The sequence below is a fragment of the Melanotaenia boesemani genome, chromosome 7 (genome assembly GCF_017639745.1).
Source record: "Melanotaenia boesemani isolate fMelBoe1 chromosome 7, fMelBoe1.pri, whole genome shotgun sequence".
Classification (NCBI taxonomy): Eukaryota; Metazoa; Chordata; class Actinopteri; order Atheriniformes; family Melanotaeniidae; genus Melanotaenia; species Melanotaenia boesemani.
This window is the reverse complement of record NC_055688.1, coordinates 29,271,373-29,293,702: the sequence shown is the minus strand read 5'-3', so window position 1 is coordinate 29,293,702 and position 22,330 is coordinate 29,271,373. Positions and strand designations below refer to the sequence as shown.

General features: G+C 40.7%; 3 protein-coding genes across 5 annotated transcripts; all 3 read right to left on the bottom strand.

Moving 5' to 3' along the window:
- Nucleotides 1–2,092: 2,092 nt before the first annotated feature.
- On the bottom strand, nucleotides 2,093–4,818 carry LOC121642637 (transforming growth factor beta activator LRRC33-like). Of its 2 annotated transcripts, none has more exons than XM_041989413.1 (2): nucleotides 4,720–4,818; nucleotides 2,093–4,597 (listed from the first exon to the last, which is right to left on the bottom strand). In XM_041989413.1, the coding sequence occupies exons 1-2, from the start codon at nucleotides 4,795–4,797 to the stop codon at nucleotides 2,723–2,725; spliced, it is 1,953 nt and encodes a 650-aa protein (XP_041845347.1). In that variant the 5' UTR covers nucleotides 4,798–4,818; the 3' UTR covers nucleotides 2,093–2,722. The 2 variants fall into 2 exon arrangements, with proteins under 2 accessions (XP_041845347.1, XP_041845346.1); XM_041989412.1 differs by having other exon boundaries at nucleotides 2,093–4,600; nucleotides 4,720–4,810.
- Nucleotides 4,819–5,171: 353 nt separating this feature from the next.
- Nucleotides 5,172–8,731, bottom strand: LOC121643293 (tumor necrosis factor ligand superfamily member 13B-like). 2 transcript variants are annotated; one of them, XM_041990649.1, is made up of 6 exons: nucleotides 8,522–8,731; nucleotides 8,309–8,396; nucleotides 8,127–8,183; nucleotides 7,931–8,043; nucleotides 7,696–7,840; nucleotides 5,172–5,802 (listed from the first exon to the last, which is right to left on the bottom strand). In XM_041990649.1, exons 1-6 carry the CDS (start codon nucleotides 8,705–8,707, stop codon nucleotides 5,687–5,689), a joined length of 705 nt encoding a protein of 234 aa, XP_041846583.1. In that variant the 5' UTR covers nucleotides 8,708–8,731; the 3' UTR covers nucleotides 5,172–5,686. The 2 variants fall into 2 exon arrangements, with proteins under 2 accessions (XP_041846583.1, XP_041846581.1); XM_041990647.1 differs by having other exon boundaries at nucleotides 7,696–8,043.
- A 335-nt stretch (nucleotides 8,732–9,066) lies between these two features.
- On the bottom strand, nucleotides 9,067–21,774 carry eda (ectodysplasin A). Its single transcript, XM_041989354.1, has 8 exons — nucleotides 21,271–21,774; nucleotides 15,126–15,225; nucleotides 13,249–13,287; nucleotides 12,841–13,011; nucleotides 12,461–12,495; nucleotides 12,291–12,342; nucleotides 11,575–11,705; nucleotides 9,067–10,109 (listed from the first exon to the last, which is right to left on the bottom strand). Exons 1-8 carry the CDS (start codon nucleotides 21,592–21,594, stop codon nucleotides 9,846–9,848), a joined length of 1,116 nt encoding a protein of 371 aa, XP_041845288.1. The 5' UTR covers nucleotides 21,595–21,774; the 3' UTR covers nucleotides 9,067–9,845.
- Nucleotides 21,775–22,330: the final 556 nt, after the last annotated feature.

Genomic DNA, 22,330 nt, shown 5'->3' with positions numbered 1-22,330 from the left:
ATTTTACAACCAAAAATGGTCGTTAAATAATGAATGATGATGATATAATATCGCTTAAAATTTGGTCGAGCCACGGTAAGTCACGCAAGAGTAGGGTCATGTTACCGGAAATGAGGACATATGAAAAAAATCGATTTTGAAGTTTTATGAATTGATTTCTGTTACAACGATTTAAATCGATTAATTGATTTTTAAAACCCAGCCCTACTAACATTCTGGAGCATTTGCTGTTGTCATATTTTTCACAGGGGTGTAACAACTTTAAATATTTTTTATGTTGTAAAACTATGAGGGATTTAATGATGGATTCAACCTTCATTCTAATGTTTACTAGAATAGATTCAGGCCACCTGTGACTCTCAGGATAAAGTGGATGGATCCATGTGGGACTGTGCCACTGTTATATTTGCATACTGGACTGCTCTGTCCATTCACAGTACTATCCAATATTAGCCATTCTCTATGAATACATACATAAATATACTTCCACACATTACACAGAATATCAGAAGTGGAGATGGTCATCTCCTTCAAGTTCCTTGGTGTGCACATCAGTGAGGACCTCATGTAGACCACCCACACCATTGCAGCTGTCAAAGATGTCCAGTAAAAGTCTGTTTTTCTTAAGGAGATTCAAAAAGTTTGGCCTGTCCACCACCACTATCTTCACCTTCTACAGAAGCATCATTGAGAGTGTCCTGACTGGCTTCATCACCTCCTGGTTCAGCAGCTGCTCTTCTACTAAAAAGATGTCACTCCAGAGGGCGGTGAAGACTGCAGAGCATAGAGTCCAGGTGCTGAAAAGCAGAGAAAATTCTGAGACTCTTTTCACCCTGCCCATGGATTGTTTTCACTCCTGCCTTCTGGTAGACACTACTGCAACATCCATGCACAGACTACCAGACTGAAAAATCTTTTTTTTCCCCTCTGTAGTCCGTCTATTTAACAAGTAGACACTCAATCTTTTGCACTTTCTTGCATATTTATATGTATTCATGCACATTTTTTGTGCAGTCTTTTATTGATGTGTATATATGTTTAGTTTTGTTTTTTTTTACTACTTGGAGCTTCGTTTTAATTTTCTCTGAACTCCTCCATTGTCAAAAGATTTTTTATTGCTTAGTTCAAACCCTGTTTTGCTGTATTACATCTTCTGTGTTACTTCTTGAACTTAAAACTTCTTGAACTTGAAACATATTGAACTTGAACTTATACAGCTTCACTGTGCATGACAATAATAAGGTTGCTATAAAGTAATTAAACTGCCTAGTCAGTGCAAGAATCTACCATTCATTTAATGTAAAGTAGTGGTAATGGTGATACCAGTTTTCAGTACTTGCTAGTAATGTGCTGCAGCTGCTATTGTCCAAATGCCAACTACCGTTAAGCATCATGTTGAAGAATGAATATCATTTGCCACTTGCATTCCTATGGTTTCACACCTAAGATCCACACAGTGTTCTGTTCTCTGAGTGCTCTTTGCTTGAACTTGTCAAGTTGCCACTTGATCTAGTACCCAAAATTTGCAGGGTGGGGCAACAAAGACATTCCCTACTGTTATATTGCTCAAGAGCAGAAGTGATAAGTACTCTGGTTCCAGAGGATGTATCATTAAGAGGACAGTTAAAGGATTGCTTAACCGGATGTCTTGCAGCAGCTGTTTCTCTTTAGTTCTGATATCTTTTAATTTCAGTCTTTTCACACTGGAACATGCCATTTTTACTGATCACTTCACTGCCAGTACATTGTCAGTATGGAATAAAATGACAAAATTATTTATGTATTGTTAGTCTAGCTTGATTGTAATGGCCTTGTGCACAAAATAAGGTTGTATATTCATAATGGATTTAAATTCAGTCAGATTTATTTTATGGCAGCTCAGTCATGATTAATAGTAATAACCTCTCCATGTGTATTTTATGGCTCCGTGGAAGTCTGGCCACTTAACTAAAAACAAATTCATGGAAACAGAAACCGTCCTACTTCCAACCTCAGTGATTTATATTTTAGACACTAAAATGGTGTATTTAAATTCCCAAATGAAAGCTGCCAACATATTATGGTAAAGTACAACAAGTTTATTATATATAACATGAGTGGTGCAACAACACTTCTCCATGTATATTACAAAAACTCAAATTCACAAGCTATTTCTATTCAAAGATATAAAAAAAAGGAGTGTAAATAGAAACTCCTGCAAGGCATTATCTGTTGACATTGTTTAAGCATTCAGTCCTGATTCTGGGAATGTTTTGTAAAGCTTTGCAGGCATCATAAGAATTCAAACCAAGGTTAAATGTTTAGTTGCAAACAAACATTTCACAAAGGTTGACAGGCAGGAGTTCTCTATCTGACCATTTATTTGGCGCTCTCTATAACCAAGCGGCTTGGGAGTCAATAATGCCAATTTCAATCATAACACTTTAACTGTGCAGGTCACGCGAAGTGAGGCACCTCTAACAGATGTGTGGTGGAGTCATTAAAGAAAGCTCGAGCAGAGTGAAAGCCGAATTATAAGTTAAATTGTACACGAAGTCTTGACTGCATTTAATAAATTGGAAATTACTTTTTGAAGCCACGAAGCCACTTCTGTCAAAAACAAAAAGGAGTCATTCAAAGGGAATCTCCCTGGAGTTTACTTCAGGAACCATTGTATCCTCTTTTGTTTCTGAATAGTTTACTCATTGTTTAGACTGTGTTTCCTTTTTGCATGCTTTAGATATCAAACCATAAAAGATTTTTGTATGTTGCACAGCTTCCTGCTGAACATGATGAGCACCGTAAGTAATACGGATAGAAATATGACAATTACAATCATTTGTCCAAAATTGACTTCCTGTGCCTCTTTATGAAGCAAACAGTATGATGAAGGACTTTTTAGATATTCTGTCATCATCACGTTTTGATCACTCGTAAAGCACTTAGTCCTACTAATGTCAGGCAGTTTAATCTTCATCTCATTTAAGGTTTTCAGCCAGCTACTGTCACAGCAGTTGAAATTATTCCCACTAATAAACATCACAGTGAGGTTTTTGGATAAAGTATGAATTAAAGAATGGTTTAAAGTCCTAAAAGCATTATTTCTTATATCAATTTCTTTCAAAAGAGAGCAGTTTAAAGTGTTAGGCATCTTGTCGAGGCGGTTGTTTGATATGTTCAGTTGTGTTAATGCTGGCATACAGGGTAAAGACAGATGGGAGCTGCTCATGTTTATCTCACTGATTATCAAGGACTGAAGAGTTGCTTGCACACCATCTAGTGCCCCCTCATGCATTTCCATGTCCTGATTTTTTGCAAGGTTAAGGGAAACCAAAGAGGTTCTCAGAAATGTGTTTAGCTGAAGTATTTTTATGTTATTTTCTCTGAGATTAAGGTGTTTAAGAGTCCTCAGCTGCCCAAATGCAGCACAGGATGTGCTAAGAATAGTTTGCTGTGTTGACAGTGAGCTGATGAAATTGCCAGCAGAAGCACAAGGCTGCATGAAATTTTCTTGCAGATTTAAAGTTTCTATTTGTGTGAGTGCCTTGAGAAAGTGTGGGGAAATGTATACAAGAGCATTACTTTGCAGGTTCAGGTGCTTTAAGGAGTGAAAAGAAAGCTGACGAATCAGCCCTGAATCACTATAATTTCTTATATTCCAGTCGATACTTTGCAGACAGTTATGGCTGAAATGCAGGGATTCCAAAGATGAAAGTAGACTCAAAGTCTCAAGAGGAAAAGATGTGAAGTGGTTATAGCTCAGGTCGATATAAAACAGCGGCATTTGCCTCCAGATAGCATGTAGGTTATTTTTCATAGCCACGTTCTCTCTTACAATCTCATTATAAAGAGAGTTTGCCTCGGATACCATCGCAGCCTCTGAACCTAAGGCACCAAGCATATTATTCTGTAAATAAAGATACTTCAGATGATTCTTTTTTGGAACAATTGGAAAGTAAAGAAGTTTGTTGTAGCTCAAATCAAGAATTTCAAGACTGTATGAGTGCTGGTTCTCGCGTGTAACAAAGAACTCCACTGAATTTCTGCTGAGATTTAGATATTTAACTTGATACAGTTTAAAATCACAAATATGTCCAAGATTATTTTTTGCCAAGTTAAGCGTCTCTAATTGGCTCAGCGGTTCAAACGTCCCCGGAGCAATCTCTGATATCAGATTGTCGTCAATAGTAATGGTCCTTAAATGTATATTCTCTCTGAACAGGGTATGTGAAAGTCTTGTTAAAGCGTTACCAGTCATCTTTAGTTGATCAAGAGAAGACTTGCGTCTAAGGTACAGCTGCACTGCATCATTACTCAGACCATTTCTTGATATGTCTAAACTTCTCAGACTACCGAGGGACTGGAGGGCTTTGCTGTTACTGCCAGCATTGATGTTTAGCCCATTTCTGGACAAATTCAAATGTTCAAGTCGAGCCAGGTTTTCAAAAGCTTCATCAGAGATGAGATCCAGCTGGTTGTTGCTCAGGTCCAACTGCTCCAAGTATGGCAGTGCAAGTGTGTGCAACTGTCGGATGAAGTTGTTGGACAGATCAAGTCTTCTGAGCCTTACATCCAAGTCCAGAGGGACAGAGGAGAGGTTCTGGTTGTTCCAGAACTGCTGCTTGAAATAAAAAGGACATTAATCATAGTTAAGTAAAGAAAAAAAAAAAAAAAGATATCAGTTCTTATCAAAATAAGAGCTACTATGTTTTGAATTCACACTGGCAAACCTGAACTTACCTTTGGAGCAAAAAATGTTCCTCCAGTTATATAAAGGTCATGGCTGAGTGACCAGAGTAGTAGGAGATTAGAAAACATTATTCCTCTGCTGCTGCCGCCACACTGTACCAATGCTGTTGTTAGAGCTCATGTACACACACTACCTCTTATAGCAAGTCTTCATTAAAAAAAGAGAGAGAGTAAACAGCTGTGGGGACCAGATAGGAAACCATAGATACTATATTTAGATCATGAAGACTTGACTGAGGATATCACTTTCTATTCAGAAAAACCTCCTGTTTTGTATTAGAAATTTAGACTAATTTGGATTAGAAAAATGAGTTCTCAATTAAGATGTTTTTTCTTTTTTAAATTGAGCAAGTTAAATAAAAAAAATTTATTAAATTAGATATAAATACAAATATTAAAAGCAAATTTATTTTTAATGAGACATATTATCCACATGATGCATTACAGTAGTTACAGTGATGGGTAGTTTGATTTAAACCAGAAAAAGCATTTCAAAGTGATATAAATATATACACTTGTTTGTTCCTGACATAGTCTTTGGAAAGCGGAAGCTATTCTAAAATAGACAAGAGGAATAAATAAACAGTGTAGGTGGAGCAGGAGGGAAGCCCCTGGCGAGGTATAAAGAGATGCAGGAGATGCTAAAATAGACTGATGAAAGGATTTTGGCAGCACACAAAAGGAACAACGTGGGGCAGGACAGAAGAACTACCTGCTACAGATTTAATGGTGAAAAGCTTAAAAAGGGTAAGAATAAAAAAAGGGACATAACTGACATTTGACACAGACAGGCCTTTAAAAAAAAGAACATTCTGTCTTTTTCATAGATTAATAAGAGGTCTGAACAGGATTCCTGCTGCTGTCAGTCTGTTATCAGCATCCTCTCACACAGCTCTGTGTCAACTTCCATTTCCTGCAACAATGTGGTGGACGTTTATCATCCTGGTACTGTCTTGTTTCAGTTTAGCTGGATGACACCGAAAAAGGTTGAGTCTGCCTCCATGGAGATCAGGGCTGTTGGCCGACAAGGAATCACAAGTTCCAGCTCGTCACCCTGAAGCAACTGCACGGTGCCTGTAACAGAAAATACACGAGCTAATCTGTATCAGCTCAACTAAACGTCTCCTTCTCAACTTTTTTTTCTGGGAAAATATTCATCTAGAAAAAGGAGAAATGTTCAATATTAGAGTCAGGATTACAGCATTTTACGCAAAGAAAGCCAGGATTAAACCATTTATAAACATTAAATGTTACAATTTAATGGTCAGATTTTTTACCTGAACTGTTAATTGAAAGGTTTCAATTTAAAAAACAATCCTTAATTTTAATTTTATCTTAAAACACCATGAAAAGCTGAGAACAATCCTCACACTGTACACACTATTCACTTAAAAAGTTTAAAAGACATCTAGATTATATTCTGCTGGATACTTCTATTCTCCCTAAAATGAAACCTTTAAATATATAAAAATAATTACATTTAATAAAGTCAAAAGAGCCAGTACAGAGAGAAAAACACTGTAGATATTAACAGATCTATCTGATGATGTCATGATCCATGGTTAGGGAAGTACAAGAATGGTCCAAATGCACAACTACAAGGCAGGAGGCAGATGGATGTAGGAACTATAATTTTATATTAGTAAAAAAAAGGAGCTGCAACCAGCAGGATAACAGACTAACTGAGACAGAATAGACGAGGGCTTGGCTATAAGCAATAGAGAGCAAGGGACATTTGCAGAGGAAGCTAATTTCTTACAAGATAGCAAGAAGTAAACGTAGTTCACAAGAGCTACTCAGACTCTACAGGCCTCAGTTTAATTAGAAAAAAACAGAACAAGTATGGCTTATTTGGAAGGGTTATGAAGAGAAAGTCTCTTCTCTCTAAGAAAAAAGAAATGTGGCAGAAGATTTTAAGCTTTAAACAAATCACGAGACTTCTGGAACCATTTCTTTTGGCCAGTTGAGACCACTGTGAAGATGCCTGGCTATAAAATGCACAGCGACACGTTTTTAGGAAGCCTACTGCAGCACATCAGCACAAAAAGCTGTCAAGTTCAGGGAGTGGAGGGGTGATAATTTGGGCTTGTTTGCAGCCACAGGACCTGGACTCTAACCTTTGCAAATCACTGAGTCTACCATGAACTCTTCTATTGTAGACTCAAATGCGAGGCCATCTGTTTGAGAGCTAAAGCTTGGCTAAAACTGGCTCATGCACAATGATCCCACAGTAGCAAATCTCCAGCTGAATGACACAATAAATTCAAGGTGTTGCAATGATCAAGTCAAAATCTAGACATTAACCCAACTGAAATGCTGTGGTGGGACATTAAGATAGCAGGGCATAAACTAATCTCTACAAAACTGAATAGATAAAGAAGAGTGGACCAATATCCCTCCACAATGATGTGAGAGCCTGATAACACCATAAAGACAACAATTACTTCAAGTTATTGCTGCTAAAGATGGTTTTTCAAGTCATGTAACTCTAAAAAACAGATAATTACCTGCATTTTGGCTGACTTTGTTGTTAAATAAATAACAACATTGTGTAATATGTTGTTCATTTGAGGCTGTATTTCTTCTACACATGATGAGGATCAGTGGATATTTCTGATGTCCTGATATATAAAGCCTTAGAATTGTAGGTTGTACTTCATTTAAGGATACATTAAGCCATTAACTGACCCATGTCTAGCATATATAGACCATTATTTGTGTTTCTTACATGCTTTTATGTATACTTTCCCACTAAATGGTAAAATGCCTACAGGCCATTGCTAAAAGGGATCTAATACACATCGACAGGAAAAGCTGCTCCAGTTAAAAGCCCATCGCTGCTGTTGCAGGATTGATACCACTCTCATGCCTGCACAGCAGCGATGAGGGCACAACCTTGCTGAGTGAAAACAGCCATTCTGGCTCCGTTCAAAGGCAACAAAATCCATCAGCGGTTGTGTCACTGACCTGCTGTGTAGCATGTATTGGCAGGAGTTTCATCGGGCATCTCTTGCAGGCAACGCAAGAGCTCTCTTGATTGCTTCCTTGCTTTAGTGGAGCTCCAACTTTGAATGACATGACCCATAACTGCGCTTGGACTTTCGAACAAAACCTGTGAATTAAGCAGAACATTAGGTGAATAGTTGGAACAAATAACATGTAATATCAACTTAGTTATGCTTGATTTCGAGTGACACCATACTTGTCCAAACACCAAGTAATAACCATCTTCTTGGACAACAATCCTGTTTTCCTTTTGTGAAATTGTATTTCCTTGCTGGGCAGAAACAGTCCAGGGGATCACTGTTATATTTCCTTTGGGAAAAGGCAAGACACACTTTCTCAAAATACTGGCAGACGGTGCAAAGCTTAAGCCAAAGATTTGAATTTAGTTTTACCTCTTATGTCTGGCTGTTTGTTAGTATTAGCTCTTAACTGCAGGAATGATGTTGAAGCTGGCGAGAGGGTGAAATAAACATCATTCTTTAATTTTATTAACTTAGCATATACTGTTTATGGTCTCACTGCTAGAGCAAACCGTAACTAATGAACACATTTTCAGTTCTCAGCTCCAACCCACGTCTGCAGCTGCTCTGTTCCCTTTTTACTCTCCTAGAAGAGATCTTCAGAGAACTCTGAGCTCTTTGGAAAACACTTGGCTTCATGTCCTGAGAGAAAACAAAGCATTAAGATAAAATTTATTATTGCAGTGCTATCTGAATACTCACTAATGGCATAAATCTCAGTAGTACAATGTCCAAGATGACTCCATCCTGCGTAATCATCGACATACCTCCCCTGTTTTAGACATCGTGGCCATTTTCCCATCAACTCCCTCAGAATGTTGCTGATTTAATTGTAGAATTATGTCCCCTTGGAGTTTGAGAAAATCACTTTGTAAAACACTGGCCCTGTGCACCAGGAAAAGGCTGAGACAAAACATAAATGCTGTTAGCGATAATAAAGTATTATAAAGCATTTTGAGGCTCGTAAGACTCCCCAAGTTACTCAAACGGGTGAGGTTACACATCAGTAAACGCCGGAAACCTAGTTTCAAATTTAGTTTCTAAATGAGGAACTATCCTCTTGCTGTCTCTCAAGATGGAACTCATTTAAACTGCTTCAAAAAACATTACAACCAACACTGCAGTGTGTTGTGAAACTTGCAGTGAACGTAAAAGCCACATTTTAATAAAGACAAAAAGCCTCAATCACACAGTATCATCTGTTATTGTCAGCGCTCGTGCCAGCTTTGTCCGATATGAAAGAGAAGCTGGAAGCTTGTAAATGAATACCACCGGCTGCACAAACACAAAAGACAGACAAATGCACTTAGGCAGAAAATGAAAACATTTTAATCCATCAATCAACTCCATTTACAAAAGTATATCCCATTTTATATACAGTATGTACAGGCGTGTATTAACAACTGTTGCTTTTCTACATGGACTCAGTCAAACTAAACAAGAGCACTGTAAATAACAAATCTGGTATTTTGAAGGGATGCTGTAGTGCAAATGTGCGTAATATATAGTGTTGTTTTGTGAATGCCTTCTAACTCCAGTTTTAATGGATTTTTTTCCCTTTTCTTGCACCTTTAGAGTTTTAAACTCTGTGTTAAACCATTTTTGTAAAACAGTTAAATAAAAAAAAGATGTAAAATAGCTGATGTTTGAGATATAAGATTATCATTCAACAGCACTGGGAAGCATGTAATTACTGGGTATCTGTCAGTGCAGCGTCCTTCCTTTTTACACAGAAAGATGCTGTGTGTGTCGACACAAAAAGGTGACTATAAATAGAAAGTTGTGTTTGATGAGGACATGGGCTTCACTATCAGGCCTTTCTCTCTGCACAGAATCATAGTGAAAGGTGGCATAAAAAAAAGTCTTTATTGTCCCTTTTTATACAGACATGTGAAAGTGAACAAAAGTCCCCCAGGGGCTTGCTCAACTTCAGTAGCCCAGAGTGTCCTCTAGACAAGTGCGAAACCAGTTGCTTCTAACCAATGTACTGATCTTACATCAGGCAGGATTAAAAGACAGGGCAACTGTGGACTAAAGCGAGGGCTCGGAGCAAAGTTTCTCCTCCATGCAAAGGTGCTGGTGGATGTGTAGTTATCCGTTCTGTCCAGCAGATGGAGCCTCTCCAAGTCTGACACTTCCCAGGAAGGTGGTGTGGTTGGTCATGTTGATGAGTGTGTACTCATGCGCAATGCGTATGGAGATCCTCTGGCCGGCACGGAGCGGGCTCACCCCAGCCGTGTAGCAGGTGTTGAACTTGCGCTGGCCTGTCTCAATGCTGCAGGTGCAGCGGAGGAACGGGTTGGAGTCCACCATCACGTCATAGCTGGCGATGTCAGTGAAGTTGAGGTAGTACACCTGGTAGAGAGGGGTGCATCACACAAGACTGAGAGGGGTAGTCAAAACAAGTCCTTATAATCACTGAAAGCCTTGTTTTAAACTTAAACAGCTGCAGTATGAGACTAGCCAATATGAGTATGAGTTATAGAGCTCCACATTTAGCCACAGTGAGAGGGATATTAAATCTGTCTTGTCGTACAGCACTGTGCAAATGTCTTCAGCCAACCTTTATTTCTTTGTATATTGCCAGAAAAATATGAAATGGGTGCAGAGATTTATTGAAAGATATGCAAACATAAACAGGGAGGGTGTATGAGGCAAAAACAAGGGTTTGTACAATTTTAGCAAGCTTTAAAATTCAGTATTTGCCAAGAAACCCTCCACTCCCGCTTATTCTTCGACAAAGTCCCTCTGAACCCTCTTAGACAAGCTCTTTAAGAAGTGTTCAGAAATAGTTCTCCAGGATTTTTTGAAAGACATTTCAAAGCTCTTTTTTGGATGTTGGCTCCCTTTAGTTCCGTTCTCTGTCAAGATGATCCCACACTGCTTCAGTAATGCTTCAGATCTGGGCTCTGGGAAGGATTCATAGCTCCATAAGGGCTGTTGCCAGCAATGTTCAGTTCAGTTCTTATGTCATCTGGCATACCTCAGCCTTTTCTCCATACTTCCTTTTCTTAGGAATGGCATCTTGACAGCCACCCTTTCCATGGAGACAGTTTCTAATGAGTAACAGTAAACGGATCAACTGGCGGGCCAGATGCATCTCACAGGTCCTGAGTCAGGTCTTTGCTGGATTACTTAAAAAAGAAGAATCACTATCAGATACAGCTAATCTACTGTAAATATCCATTGTTTATAGACCTATCACATCTTCTGTCTCGACTTTTTTTTTTTTTTCCCCAAAACACACTGACACTATACCGACATAACACATTTTTTCTTTAGGAAACACTTTGTTGATGTAAAAATGCAGTTGAGTCCTCTCAAATGTTGTTATCTATGGTATTGTTGTAGAAGCAGCTAAAGACAAGGGATCAAGTTATTTTTCTTTGCATCGGGCTGCTGGTAAAAAGGTACCCAAGGATACAGTTTTATGATTAAAAATAATGGACAACTTTATTTTAAAGATAAAACTGGCCCATTTCTCGAGTTAGGTTATTTTTTCAATGCTTGAATGATTTATAGGTCAGCATTAAGTGGTTTAACAAAAAAAGAAACTGAATGTTCTGAATGTGATCAGCCACAAAAGAAAAATTAAAAGGACTTTAGAAAGCTTGGAAGACTATTACTCAAGACTGCTTTAAAAGATCACAAGTCAGGCTCCTTGGAAATAAAGTGTAAAGAAACGAGGGTTGGCTCAGGATTTTTGCACAGTGCTGCAGAATTCAAACAGTAACAAAACAATCAGGGTTTTTAAGCTCATCTGCCAGTTCTTTTAAACTCAACTGTAAATTTAAAGAGTTACGTCAAGGACCGTACTCACTTCTACCTGACTATATATGAAGTAGACACCGTCCAACAGCACCTCAAGCTGTCCGGTGCGAGAGTGCATTTTGAACACACGGTGATGAATGGACACCATCTTCCAGTTCCGAAGGACCCCTTGAGACAGATCTAAACATGTCACAACAAACACACAAGAGGCAAACGGTCAACATAAACAGCCTTCAGCAGTGTTTAACTAAAACCAGAGCTCAGCGCTGACAAAATATAAACCCGCTAATGATGCTTACACTCTTTTTAGACTGAAACAGTGATGCAGCGTCCTCTGCTAGCATGCAAGACTCTTTGCTCCTGAGCTGCGGTAACATGACTTTTCTACAAGGTCTGGTTACCAAACATGTAATAGTGGTAGGATTACTGTAAAAGAAACTATAATATTACACAATATAACAGTAAATATTGGGGGAAAATATTTCATCTGCATAAAAACATTTGCATTGATATTTCATAAAAGCACCAGAGAAAGAACAGCATGTTTTAAAACATAGAATCTCTGATGTAAACCATCAATGGCATGTAAACAATCTAAAGTCATTTCTTTTATTTTCTTGTAATCTTCATGTTTGGCAAGCATGTCCTCTGGTATTACTCCAGATGTGGATGTTTGATGTATGACACTGACGGGATAATTCGGGCTTATTGGACTGTGTCAAACACGGTAGTGTATCTCCAGCTGAGCGTGAACAGAGAACCCACCTTCTCGCACTTGGATTGTTGTTTCCTGTCCTTGTAAATGAACCACTGCAGGCTGAAAAACAAAGACCTCTGGTGACTAATCCAGTTCTCATAAAAACAGAGAGAACAGCGCTTTCATCAGGAACCCCGTGTGGGATTAAATCAAATTTAAAGAGCTGACATACTCTTACCTGGAATTCTTTTGTTTTGATCCTATCAGGAACCCCTGGAAAAAATAAGAAGAAGACATGATAAAATTCTGCAGCTTCAACACCACATAAAAGTAGGGATGGTGATTAGACAAAACAAACACTGACATAGTTTGAAAATAAATCACTGCTTTTCTGCACAATGTTTGACATCCTGAATAAGACACTCTCACTGTGCAGGATACAAGTTAATCAATTTTGACAACTTGAGCCCCCTTCTAGTGTGGGAAAGTTATTGCATGCAGGGAAACACTGTAATCTAAGAAATAAGAAAAAAAAAAACAACAACAAAAAAAACTTCTCAGCTTATTTTCATGTTCTCTGGCTCAGATTATCTCTCTTTTTTATTTTAGGTTTCATACCTGCTGGACCTTGAGCGCCTGGTGGTCCCTGTGGCCCAGGGGGTCCAGGGGGTCCTGCAGGCCCCACAACATTATTTCCTGGAATACCAGGGATTCCAGGGATGCCCGGTGGCCCCTGAGGACCTGGGGGACCCGGGGGACCGGGAGGTCCTGGCACAGACTTTTTCTTCCCTGCAGAAAAAGACAATAAATTAGGTCATCTCTAATGCTACATAACCTCCCCCCCCCCCCTCTCTCTCTCTCTCCTAAAGGACTTTAACATATCCACTGATATGAAGATAGACAACCACAGTAATGTTGAACTAAGATCAAGCCAACATCATTACTGGATATGAAACATATCTCAATGATGCTTCCAGGAAACAGGCAGCACTCTTTTAAATGACCAGGACAGAAGAATATAGATACCTTTTTTCTTGTCTTTCCTTTTCTCCTTTCCAGTCGATTCTGAAAGGAACAAAAACAGCGTGACTAAACCTGAAATGATCTCCTGAACAACCATCATCTCAGATAACGTCTCAAAGATCCAGCTCATTCTGTGCAGGTATCCTAAACAGGCTGAAATAACAGATTCTGATGTTGTGTGCCGAGCAGTGGAGTGGAGGTATGTCAGTCTTTGGTATCTTGCAGTGTAGTAATTTGTAAGTGTGGTTTCACCTCCTCTGTATGAACAAGTGCCTTAAGCATTCACAGGCAGTGGAACTGGAGAAGATCATTAGAGAGATACTTTATCCTGCCAAAATCCTTTTCTTTGAATTAAGCCCAGATGGAGAATGCAGATGAAAGTGCATGTACATGTGTGCATGCGTGTCTCCCTCCTTTATTGCGATGCGTGTGGGTGTGCAAGCCTGGATGTTGGTTGGGCATCGATGTCACTGTTTGAAAGACAAAATCCACTCTGTGGATTTGTGTGTGTACACGTTTAGCGAGCAACTGATGAATCCTTTGCAAAAAAAAAAAAAAAAAACCTTCTCGCTTGCATTTACCATGTCATTATAACTACAAAGGCCATTTAACCTTAAAACCTCACAGTTTGAGTCCCCCTCAAACATATGGCCAGTGTTTCTCCTCTGGCTAAATGACTGGATGCATCCGCATAGATTTCTCTTAACGAGCAGCCCTATCTGGAATCTGGTGCCCGTTAGGAGTGCTGAGAACACACACACACACACACGTGCAAACACAGGAGACACACACACACACACAATAGCACACATCTAAGGCTGAGATTACAAAAGCCTTTGTCTGTGTGCTGAGAGCAGAGGAAAGACCTGGGAATGATTAGTGTTTAGAGGCTCGGGACTTTACTGATTTATGTAGAAAGTCTCAAAGGTGAGTTTTTTCTTCTAATTTAAACACAATCACTGAACGCCCTCCTCCCTCCCTACACACACCCCACCCCAAGTATTCAGTGTCACGCCACAGACGCTGGAATGCCTTGTGATCATGGTGCACTTGTTGCACTCAGACATGAAACTTCAAAGGCTTTGATTTTCTTTTGTTTTTTTACTTTTTTATTTGCATAGCTCAGATTCTAAACAAAAACTACAAAAGCTAATTCAGACATATTGGCCATATGGCTTTCTGTAGAGCTATTGATTAACATACATCAATTTGGTGGGGATTTAATGAAAGCCATCACAGTCTGAGATGAGAAATGCTTTCAGAAATGGCCACCTAGTTTCTTACAACAGGTTTCACAACAGATCATCATTACATTTTTTCTCCTTCATATCATGTCGGTCCTGATTAGTAACTCAGCTGGATTCCAAGCTGCTTTGCTGATGGATACAAAAAGATGTTTTGGGGGACCTGATATTATTTTGAGACTGAAGGAAATCAACAGGGCTTCACTGTCTGTTTCAAATTGGTGCAACCCTCCCGAACCCATTGTTGTCCTTGCTTGCTATCCAAGTAATAATCAGTCCCATTCCATCTGATCTCTTGCTCTGTAAACCAGGCAAATTTATGTTGTGGAGATGCTTTGTTTGGTTAGCACAAAGCTGTGAAAATCAATGCCACAAAGAAGTGAGAAACCATTAACAAACAGTTTGGTAAACTGAAGAGCTTTAAGCCTTTTATCAACAATTCCTTCCAGACAAACGAGCCAATCAGGTTCTTACAAGGCCCAGCAAATAGACGGCTGAAGGCGTGAAGGTGTGATTAAACACACTGAATTTGGAGCTGTCAATGCAGAAGGGCAAACTGCATCGGCTTAAAGCCTCTTTAAGAAAGTAGAGGATAAAACAACAGAAGCAAATGATGACAAATCCCAAAGTCCGCACCTGTTTCTGGCTCCTTGCCGGGACTCCTTTTCGCTCGCTGAGTTATGCCTCTGCTGTCCTCTGTGGCGTGGAAGTCGCCATTTCTGTACAGTAATCTCTTCTGGCAGGACACAAAGAAAATATTAAGTGTGAGAAATGACATGAAACTCAGGCGTGCCACAACTTTAAACATAGGCACATTGAAGAGTTGTGAATATCAGTACCACTGAAGCCACTTGACATGGATTCCACGAAGGGAGCAAAAGATTCAAGATTCAAGCTTTTTATTGTCAGTTTCTGCAGCATGCAAGTACATACATAGGAATCGAAAAGGGAATGAGTGATACAAGGGTTTTTTTTTTTTTATTTTTAAGAGGGAAACTTGTACTACAAGTGGCCATTCTATTCTTTGTGTATAATGTTTGCACAGAGACAACTTAGGGCATTTGAAAAGATGTCAGCCAGCACATTTATTTGTGGCCAAGTCATTGTCTGTCCCATTGGGGCTGTAAGTTATCCTGTAACCTAAGAGGTTTTTGTCTGTGTTTGAGACAGTCACCTGGCTACGACTGCTCTAAAATTCACCTCCTTGAACAAAAGGGGGACATGAACTGCGGTAAATCTGAGAGCAATACCCATTCATGGGGCACCTGGTCCCAGCCCTATTCACAGGTGGCATGAATCAGCTAAAAAAACGTCAAAGAAAAAGGATCTGATGTGACTGATTTAAGCTCATCCCTAAATACAGGAAAAAGCTATGCTACAGCTGGTGGGTGTTCCCATGGGCAAGTGAGTGACGGGACAAACCACAAGCCTCTGTTCTTATGTGACCTACATTCACATGAACCCTGCAGTGGGATGTGCTGACCTGACTGTAACACAGTCAAGACGTGACCGTTGTGACATTGAAACATTTCGTGCTAAGGATTCTGAGCTGCGAAAACACAGACTGTTCTGAGTCGCTCTCTGTTAGAACAGCCAGTTTGTGATCACATCTTTGGAGGATTCCCAAAATCTGATAGACAAAGAAACCTGGCATTAGAAACACAACAAGACCACCCAAAGCCTTCCTTGCGTCGAGTCGCGCAATAAACTAGATTGTTTTTCGGTCATGCTCCCGACTGTCATCGTAAATAACGGTAAGAGTGTGAGGCATAAAGGCTGTTTAGTGGCAGGCAATCAGACAACTTGCATCACGCTGGGCTGTTGCTTGATGTTTGGATAACTGAAATCTCCAAAGCAGTGACACATGCAGCACCTAAGAACGGATCGAAGCTAAAAAGCTTACCAACATACACTTTGTCCACCCCCCCCCCCCCATTCCAGTTGGGTAAATATTCCCTGTTTCCATCTGTGACCCTCAAGTAAACACATTTACAAAAAGCCGATGACAAGAAGACTCCTTCTCTTGATAGCAGCGTGAACTCCCAGTGCCTTTTTGTGCGGCTTTACAGCAGAACCACTGACAGACCATAAGAAGACAGACACGATAACTTGTGTTTCCAGTTTCTTCTATACCTCATCTCAGATGTGGGAACCCCCCACCCCCACCCTTTTCCAACCTCCCCTTCTCCTCCTCCACCCTAACCAATCCCCTGGAGTGCAAGAGATGAGCTGAATCATGTCAAACACCCCCCCAGCTGGCTGCTTTCTGTGTTGGGCAAGCTCACAGTGGTTAACATCTAGATCCCTGACCAGCTGCCAGCCACGGCTGACCTCATGAGCGCGGGAATTTCAGCCTGATGGAGGAATATGTGTTGGAATGGTTTATCAACGCACAGCCTTCCAGATGTTCCTGCGAGCAGAGACGGTTGCTGTTCATTTGGTGTGCAGGTGCTTCCACATCTCCTCTCCAGCTGTTGGCATATGGGGGGGGGTTAACTACTCAAAGGATTCTTGGTGTATGTTCAGCCATATGGCTTTACACTTTCGTCTGTTCTGACAGCCAAACATGATTCAACAGCCCATTTCTGGCCCAAGATTAAGCCCAAGCAGAACGACAAAAGACAAACACGCAGGCTGCTAGAGCTACCACCAAACTGGAGCGGCTGGTATCGTAGTTAAAAGCAACAAAGTGAATTTTCTTTTCATGAAGCTTCCATTATACGATGATGAGAAATTCGTTTTACACCCTTGTTTGCTTCATTTCACTTCATTACAACATTTACAGCCTTCATACCCTTCAAAGGCACGCAGGGTTACAGTAAATCAGGATGACAACGTGTTGGTATGTATGCCAAGTGCCAACTATTGAGTAAACCATTCTTTTTCAGCACAAAGGGAAAATGCTATTAATTAGAGGGCTTTCAAATCTTCAAAGCGTTGGGGGGGAGGGCTGTAGTTTCTTAGGGTGGATGCGATTCCCTGTTGCTTCGTGAGGATATGACTAAAATTCAATCGCCCTAGGGATGTGTCATTTTGCTATCAGAAGAACACTTACTATGAGCTTGTGTTCTTACAAATGTTCACACTTAGACAAACCAACTCTCCCTCACGTTAGTGATGCCTCAAGATGAAGCTTCCACCCCTGCAGCAATACAGCCGTTCTGGTTGCAATGTTGTCTCTTTAGGTTTTGGTCTCTAGCTGAAAAAGTGCAACCTGATCGTTGCTGGAGAATGTGAGGTTACAAAGTTGAAGAGGTGAAACTGAGGGCTGGTGGCTGTGGTTGCACGTCGGGTGCCCATCACTGCTGCACAGGCATTACTAACTTCAGTGGCATGCATACTCTTGAGGGCTGATGGCTCATAATACTCCTGTGATTCACACTCCTGGATTTGACGATGACAGCGTGTTTTCTTTTTAAATATCACACAAAAGGAGGGGCCTTCCTTCAGCCAATACCAGATGCTGCTCTCTGGAAGGCCATGTGTTTTAAACCATAACTTGGGTAATCTAATAACAGTACGCATAGATTGTCATCTAAAAAAGGCCATGGAGCTCAACCTGAGGGAAATGTAGCCTGTCAGCAGCCAATCACGCTTCAGATTGTTGCAACACTTGCTGGCAGAGTGATTCCTCACTGAATGCTGTGACTGCCTTGAGAATTTATTATTTTGGTAGATGTTTGTGACTTTGGACTTCATCTGCACTGGGCGTCTACACCATCTGTCTGTCAAGACAATTCAGGCTTATATGGGGGAGTTTGCAGTTTTATATTGTTGATGTTTCGACCTCCTATGTTTTGTGCTTTTATGACACGTGTGTCTATACTGATTTATCCATCAGTGTGCACACATAAAATACTGCTGTTTTAACCAGTCGTGCACTAGTCACAATTAATGTGGGTGACAGCCCATGCGGCCGCCTCGCAGCTTGTATGCTGGTGAGCACTTTGTGTCCCATCAAACTGACTTTTTTTTTTTTTTAATAGCCGTAAACTTTACTCCAGATGTTTCAGCATCTGTTCTTTGTGAGACTTTGAAGGCGCACATCAGAGGGGAGAATTATTTTATATAATGGAAATGTTAGGCCAAAGAACACTATCTAAGCTAAAACAATCAAATATTCCCCCGGACTGACATTTAACACATTTTCACTCAAAAGCATCAGTCGAATGAGAGTCAGTCCTGAATGAGAGTGACAGTCTCTCTCACTCTCTTTAATTCCTAACATTACAACAGTATCAAAGATTTTTTTCTTTTTTTTTTTAGGGTTACACACACACACCTGGTAGAAGAGTTTTATTGTTGGGAACTGTGCAGCTCTGTTGGACAGCTTGGGTTTACTGCCTTGCTCAAGGGCTTACAGAGTGTGGCCTGTTGAGGTGCACGCTGATTTGCTCACTTCCCAGGATCCAGGTCATAAATGATCAGATCATCTGTTTTCATTAAGAAACAACAAGAGGGATTTGAAAGTGTGAGGTCTCAACAGCCTTCCAGGAATGAATGGATTTCTCTCACAGAACTCTTCCTACAAGGTTTTTACGGTTTCTCACTCACAGTTTTTTTTTAATCCAAGTATCTCAGTTTCTATTTTTGTGTCTGAAAATATTTACCATCATCCAGGAGACAAAGATTGCCTCAAACAGATTTAGCTGTTCTGATGTGCCTCATGTTCTCTTTGTCGTACAACCAAAGTAATGCTGAGTTCCTCCTCTGCTCAAAGACAGTTTAAGAAAACTGATAACAGGGTTGTAGTATTACTGCTTATAAAGCCAAGATTTGTATCTGGTAGTTTTAGCCCCAGCTGCCTCCTTTATATCAGGTGTATCTGCAAATTTCCCAGACAAAAAGAAAGGCCTCACAAATGTTAAACTGTGAGAGAAGATGACAGGTGGTTGCTAAGCATGAACAAATAAGCCATTTAAAAAAAAAAAAAAAAAAGCATAAGCAAACATATCTTTCCATTCTGTTTGACGAATGAAGCAGCTACAGAGAATTATTACTCCTTCCTATAATTTGTTTTGGATGCACTTGTTTAAAGTACCAAGATTGATTTTTTGGAACCAGCCCTGCTCAGAGCAATCAGACACGCACTAAACTACGCATACAGATATGTTTTCACATTGGGAGAAACCACAACACCTGCCTTTTTCAAAACACAATTTCACCAAACTGCAAAATAAAAAAAAAAACAATCCATCTGAATGGAGTATACACACAGACGCAAACTAATCATATTATGAAAAATTTGTTTCATGTTTGTTATGTCAGATGTTTGCTGACGTGGTACGAGTCATCCTCTTTTGTGGCCAGCTTCTCGTGTTTGGTTACACTTGTCTGTGTACCTGCAAATCACATCACTGAGGTGCCTTTGATGAAGACTTGTGTGAAAAATCTAATAAACAATTTTTAGCTGTACAAGAGAGAGACTCTTCAAAGGGAATGCCTGAAACGCTAACAAGTGCGGCCGATGCGTCCAAATGCCACATGCTCCTGTTTCTCCAACTATGTAAACTGTGGGATGTGTAATCAGAGTTGTTTAATGCAGACATCTGGCAAAGACAGCATCACAGCGCTGTTAAATATTTACAGCTGGGCCACAGTCTTTCACCTCATGGAGCGCCACCATCTGGGTTGAATACCAGGACCATTTCACTCAGCTACAACCAGGGGAATCACTGCTATCTAAAATAAGCTCAGCAAAGGACACACAGGCAGCTAAATGCGTAGGCTGAGCTCGTGAGAGGAAAATGTTACAGAGAACTCCCAATACGAGCAATAGATCTCACTTATGTTTCCCGCAGAGACATAAATGTGTCCATCCTGGATAACCTGGAGTCCTCTGAGTGACTATCAAGTCGATGGTTCTACACCACTAAATGTCCAGCCAATGCCCCACACAGAGGATTGTTTTCTATGTGAAAAAAGGTTACACAAATGCTGACATATGAGCAAATTGAGAATGTAATCCTAAGTTGAGAGGTGCACATGGTCCTTTTGTCCTGATCGAATTAAGGAGTGTGTGTTGTGGTGCAGGGGCTGTTGCCAAAGCCACAGACAACACAATGAGTGTTCAATCAGCCTGCTGCCAGAAGAGAAAACACATGTGAGACGATGTTGGCTCTGTTCCAGGTACCAACTACCCCATCTAAGTCCTGATTAATTTACATCAGCCCCTGGGCTTTGCACCTGCTAGTGATCCAGTTAATTTGCTGTCCACCTGCTCCAGCACATTGACTGACCCCTCTCTGTGATTCCAGCTGGGCAGCCTGTTTAACCTCTGAGCATCTACCCCTCTCTGTTAGAAACAAGGACAACTTCAGTTAAATGTGAGACATAGCCCTATTTTTATTATTATTTTTCTTGAGGTCAATTGATTAATTGAAAGATGCCCCCTAGTAGTTATTCAGTGTTTTACAAAACCCAAATTTGGACCAAAACTTCATTGAAATAAACCGGAGCAGGACTCTTTGGCCAGGTGACAGACCCAAAGACGAATGCTTCTGTGTCCAAGACAATGAATCACGCTCAGAAAAAGCGCACTGTCAGTCATGTTTGCCTTGAAACTGAGCAGACACAGCTTCGTGACAGGCTACTGTAAAATAACTTGCCAGAAACATGCCATGACAGAGCACAGACACAGAACCTGACACCGTGATACCGGAACAGGAGCACTGAACATTAGTGAATGATCATGAACAGAAATGGAAGCAATATCTTACAAGTTCCCATTAACATTATTACTAGTTTCTGTGCGTGCTTTATTTATGTATTTTTCCTTCACCTCATGACCGTCTCCGTCGCGGCTGCCGCCGGGGTCCATTCGCGGCTGGCCGGGCGGGAGCACTGCCGCCGGGTCAGCCAGGTCACTCCCGGTAAGTATCATCATGGAGTCCCGCTTCTGGTGAATAATTTCCCTTTTGACTTCGGACCGCAGGTCCAAATAGCAGACGAGGGTGACTGCGTGCAGAGACAGCGACAACAGGAATAATCCCAGGAAGACAACAGTGCTGCTCCGACCCCTGCACTTCTTGCTGCACGTGCAAGGAGCCGCTCCGGGCATCACTTTGTCCGGGAAATCCTCCGCGGATGAACCATAGCACGCCATTATCGGACGGAGCGCAGGTCATATGCTCCTTATCTCGGCATAATCTGCTCGTCTGTCTCACGCGGGCCGACACTATTCATTTACGTGGAGACTCATAGGTGCAGCAGCAGGTCGCAGCAAACTTCTTCGAGTATCTGTAGTAACAATGGGGACACGCCCACCTCTTCTATGATTGGTCCGGGACAATTACTAGCCCAGACAGTCCGGTGTAGAGGCTGGGGGCTGGATGAAGTAGACGCAGTGGTTGAGCGACACCTAACGGACAAAGATAGCTACTGCAACTCATGTGAGCGATGCTGTGAGAGTTTCCCCTTATTATCTGTTTGTTGTTTACTCTGAGGTTCTTATGCAGCACCTTGAGGCAGGAAAACCCATTTGGTGACGTTCTTACATTGATTTATTTTCTTTTACGTGTGTATAAATTCAGACGGGTGGTCACTGGTGTAATGTTTATACATGTGTTTTAGGGTTTGGACATGCTATTTTTCACTGGTGGACTTTGTTTGGCACTATGTGGGTGGCACATGGGCGACTACTCAAGAAACTGCGGTCTTGTGTGAAGAGCTGATTTAAAACCCTGGTAAATATACCCTAGTGTTCTTGTTGGGAAAAGAGAGCAACCTTCCATGATTATATCATCAAAGAACAAAAAAGCATAGCATAGGAAGTACTTAAACAGCATGCAAATAACTATAGTCAACCACATTCAAGTCTGTCAGCCTCAACTATCTTGGAG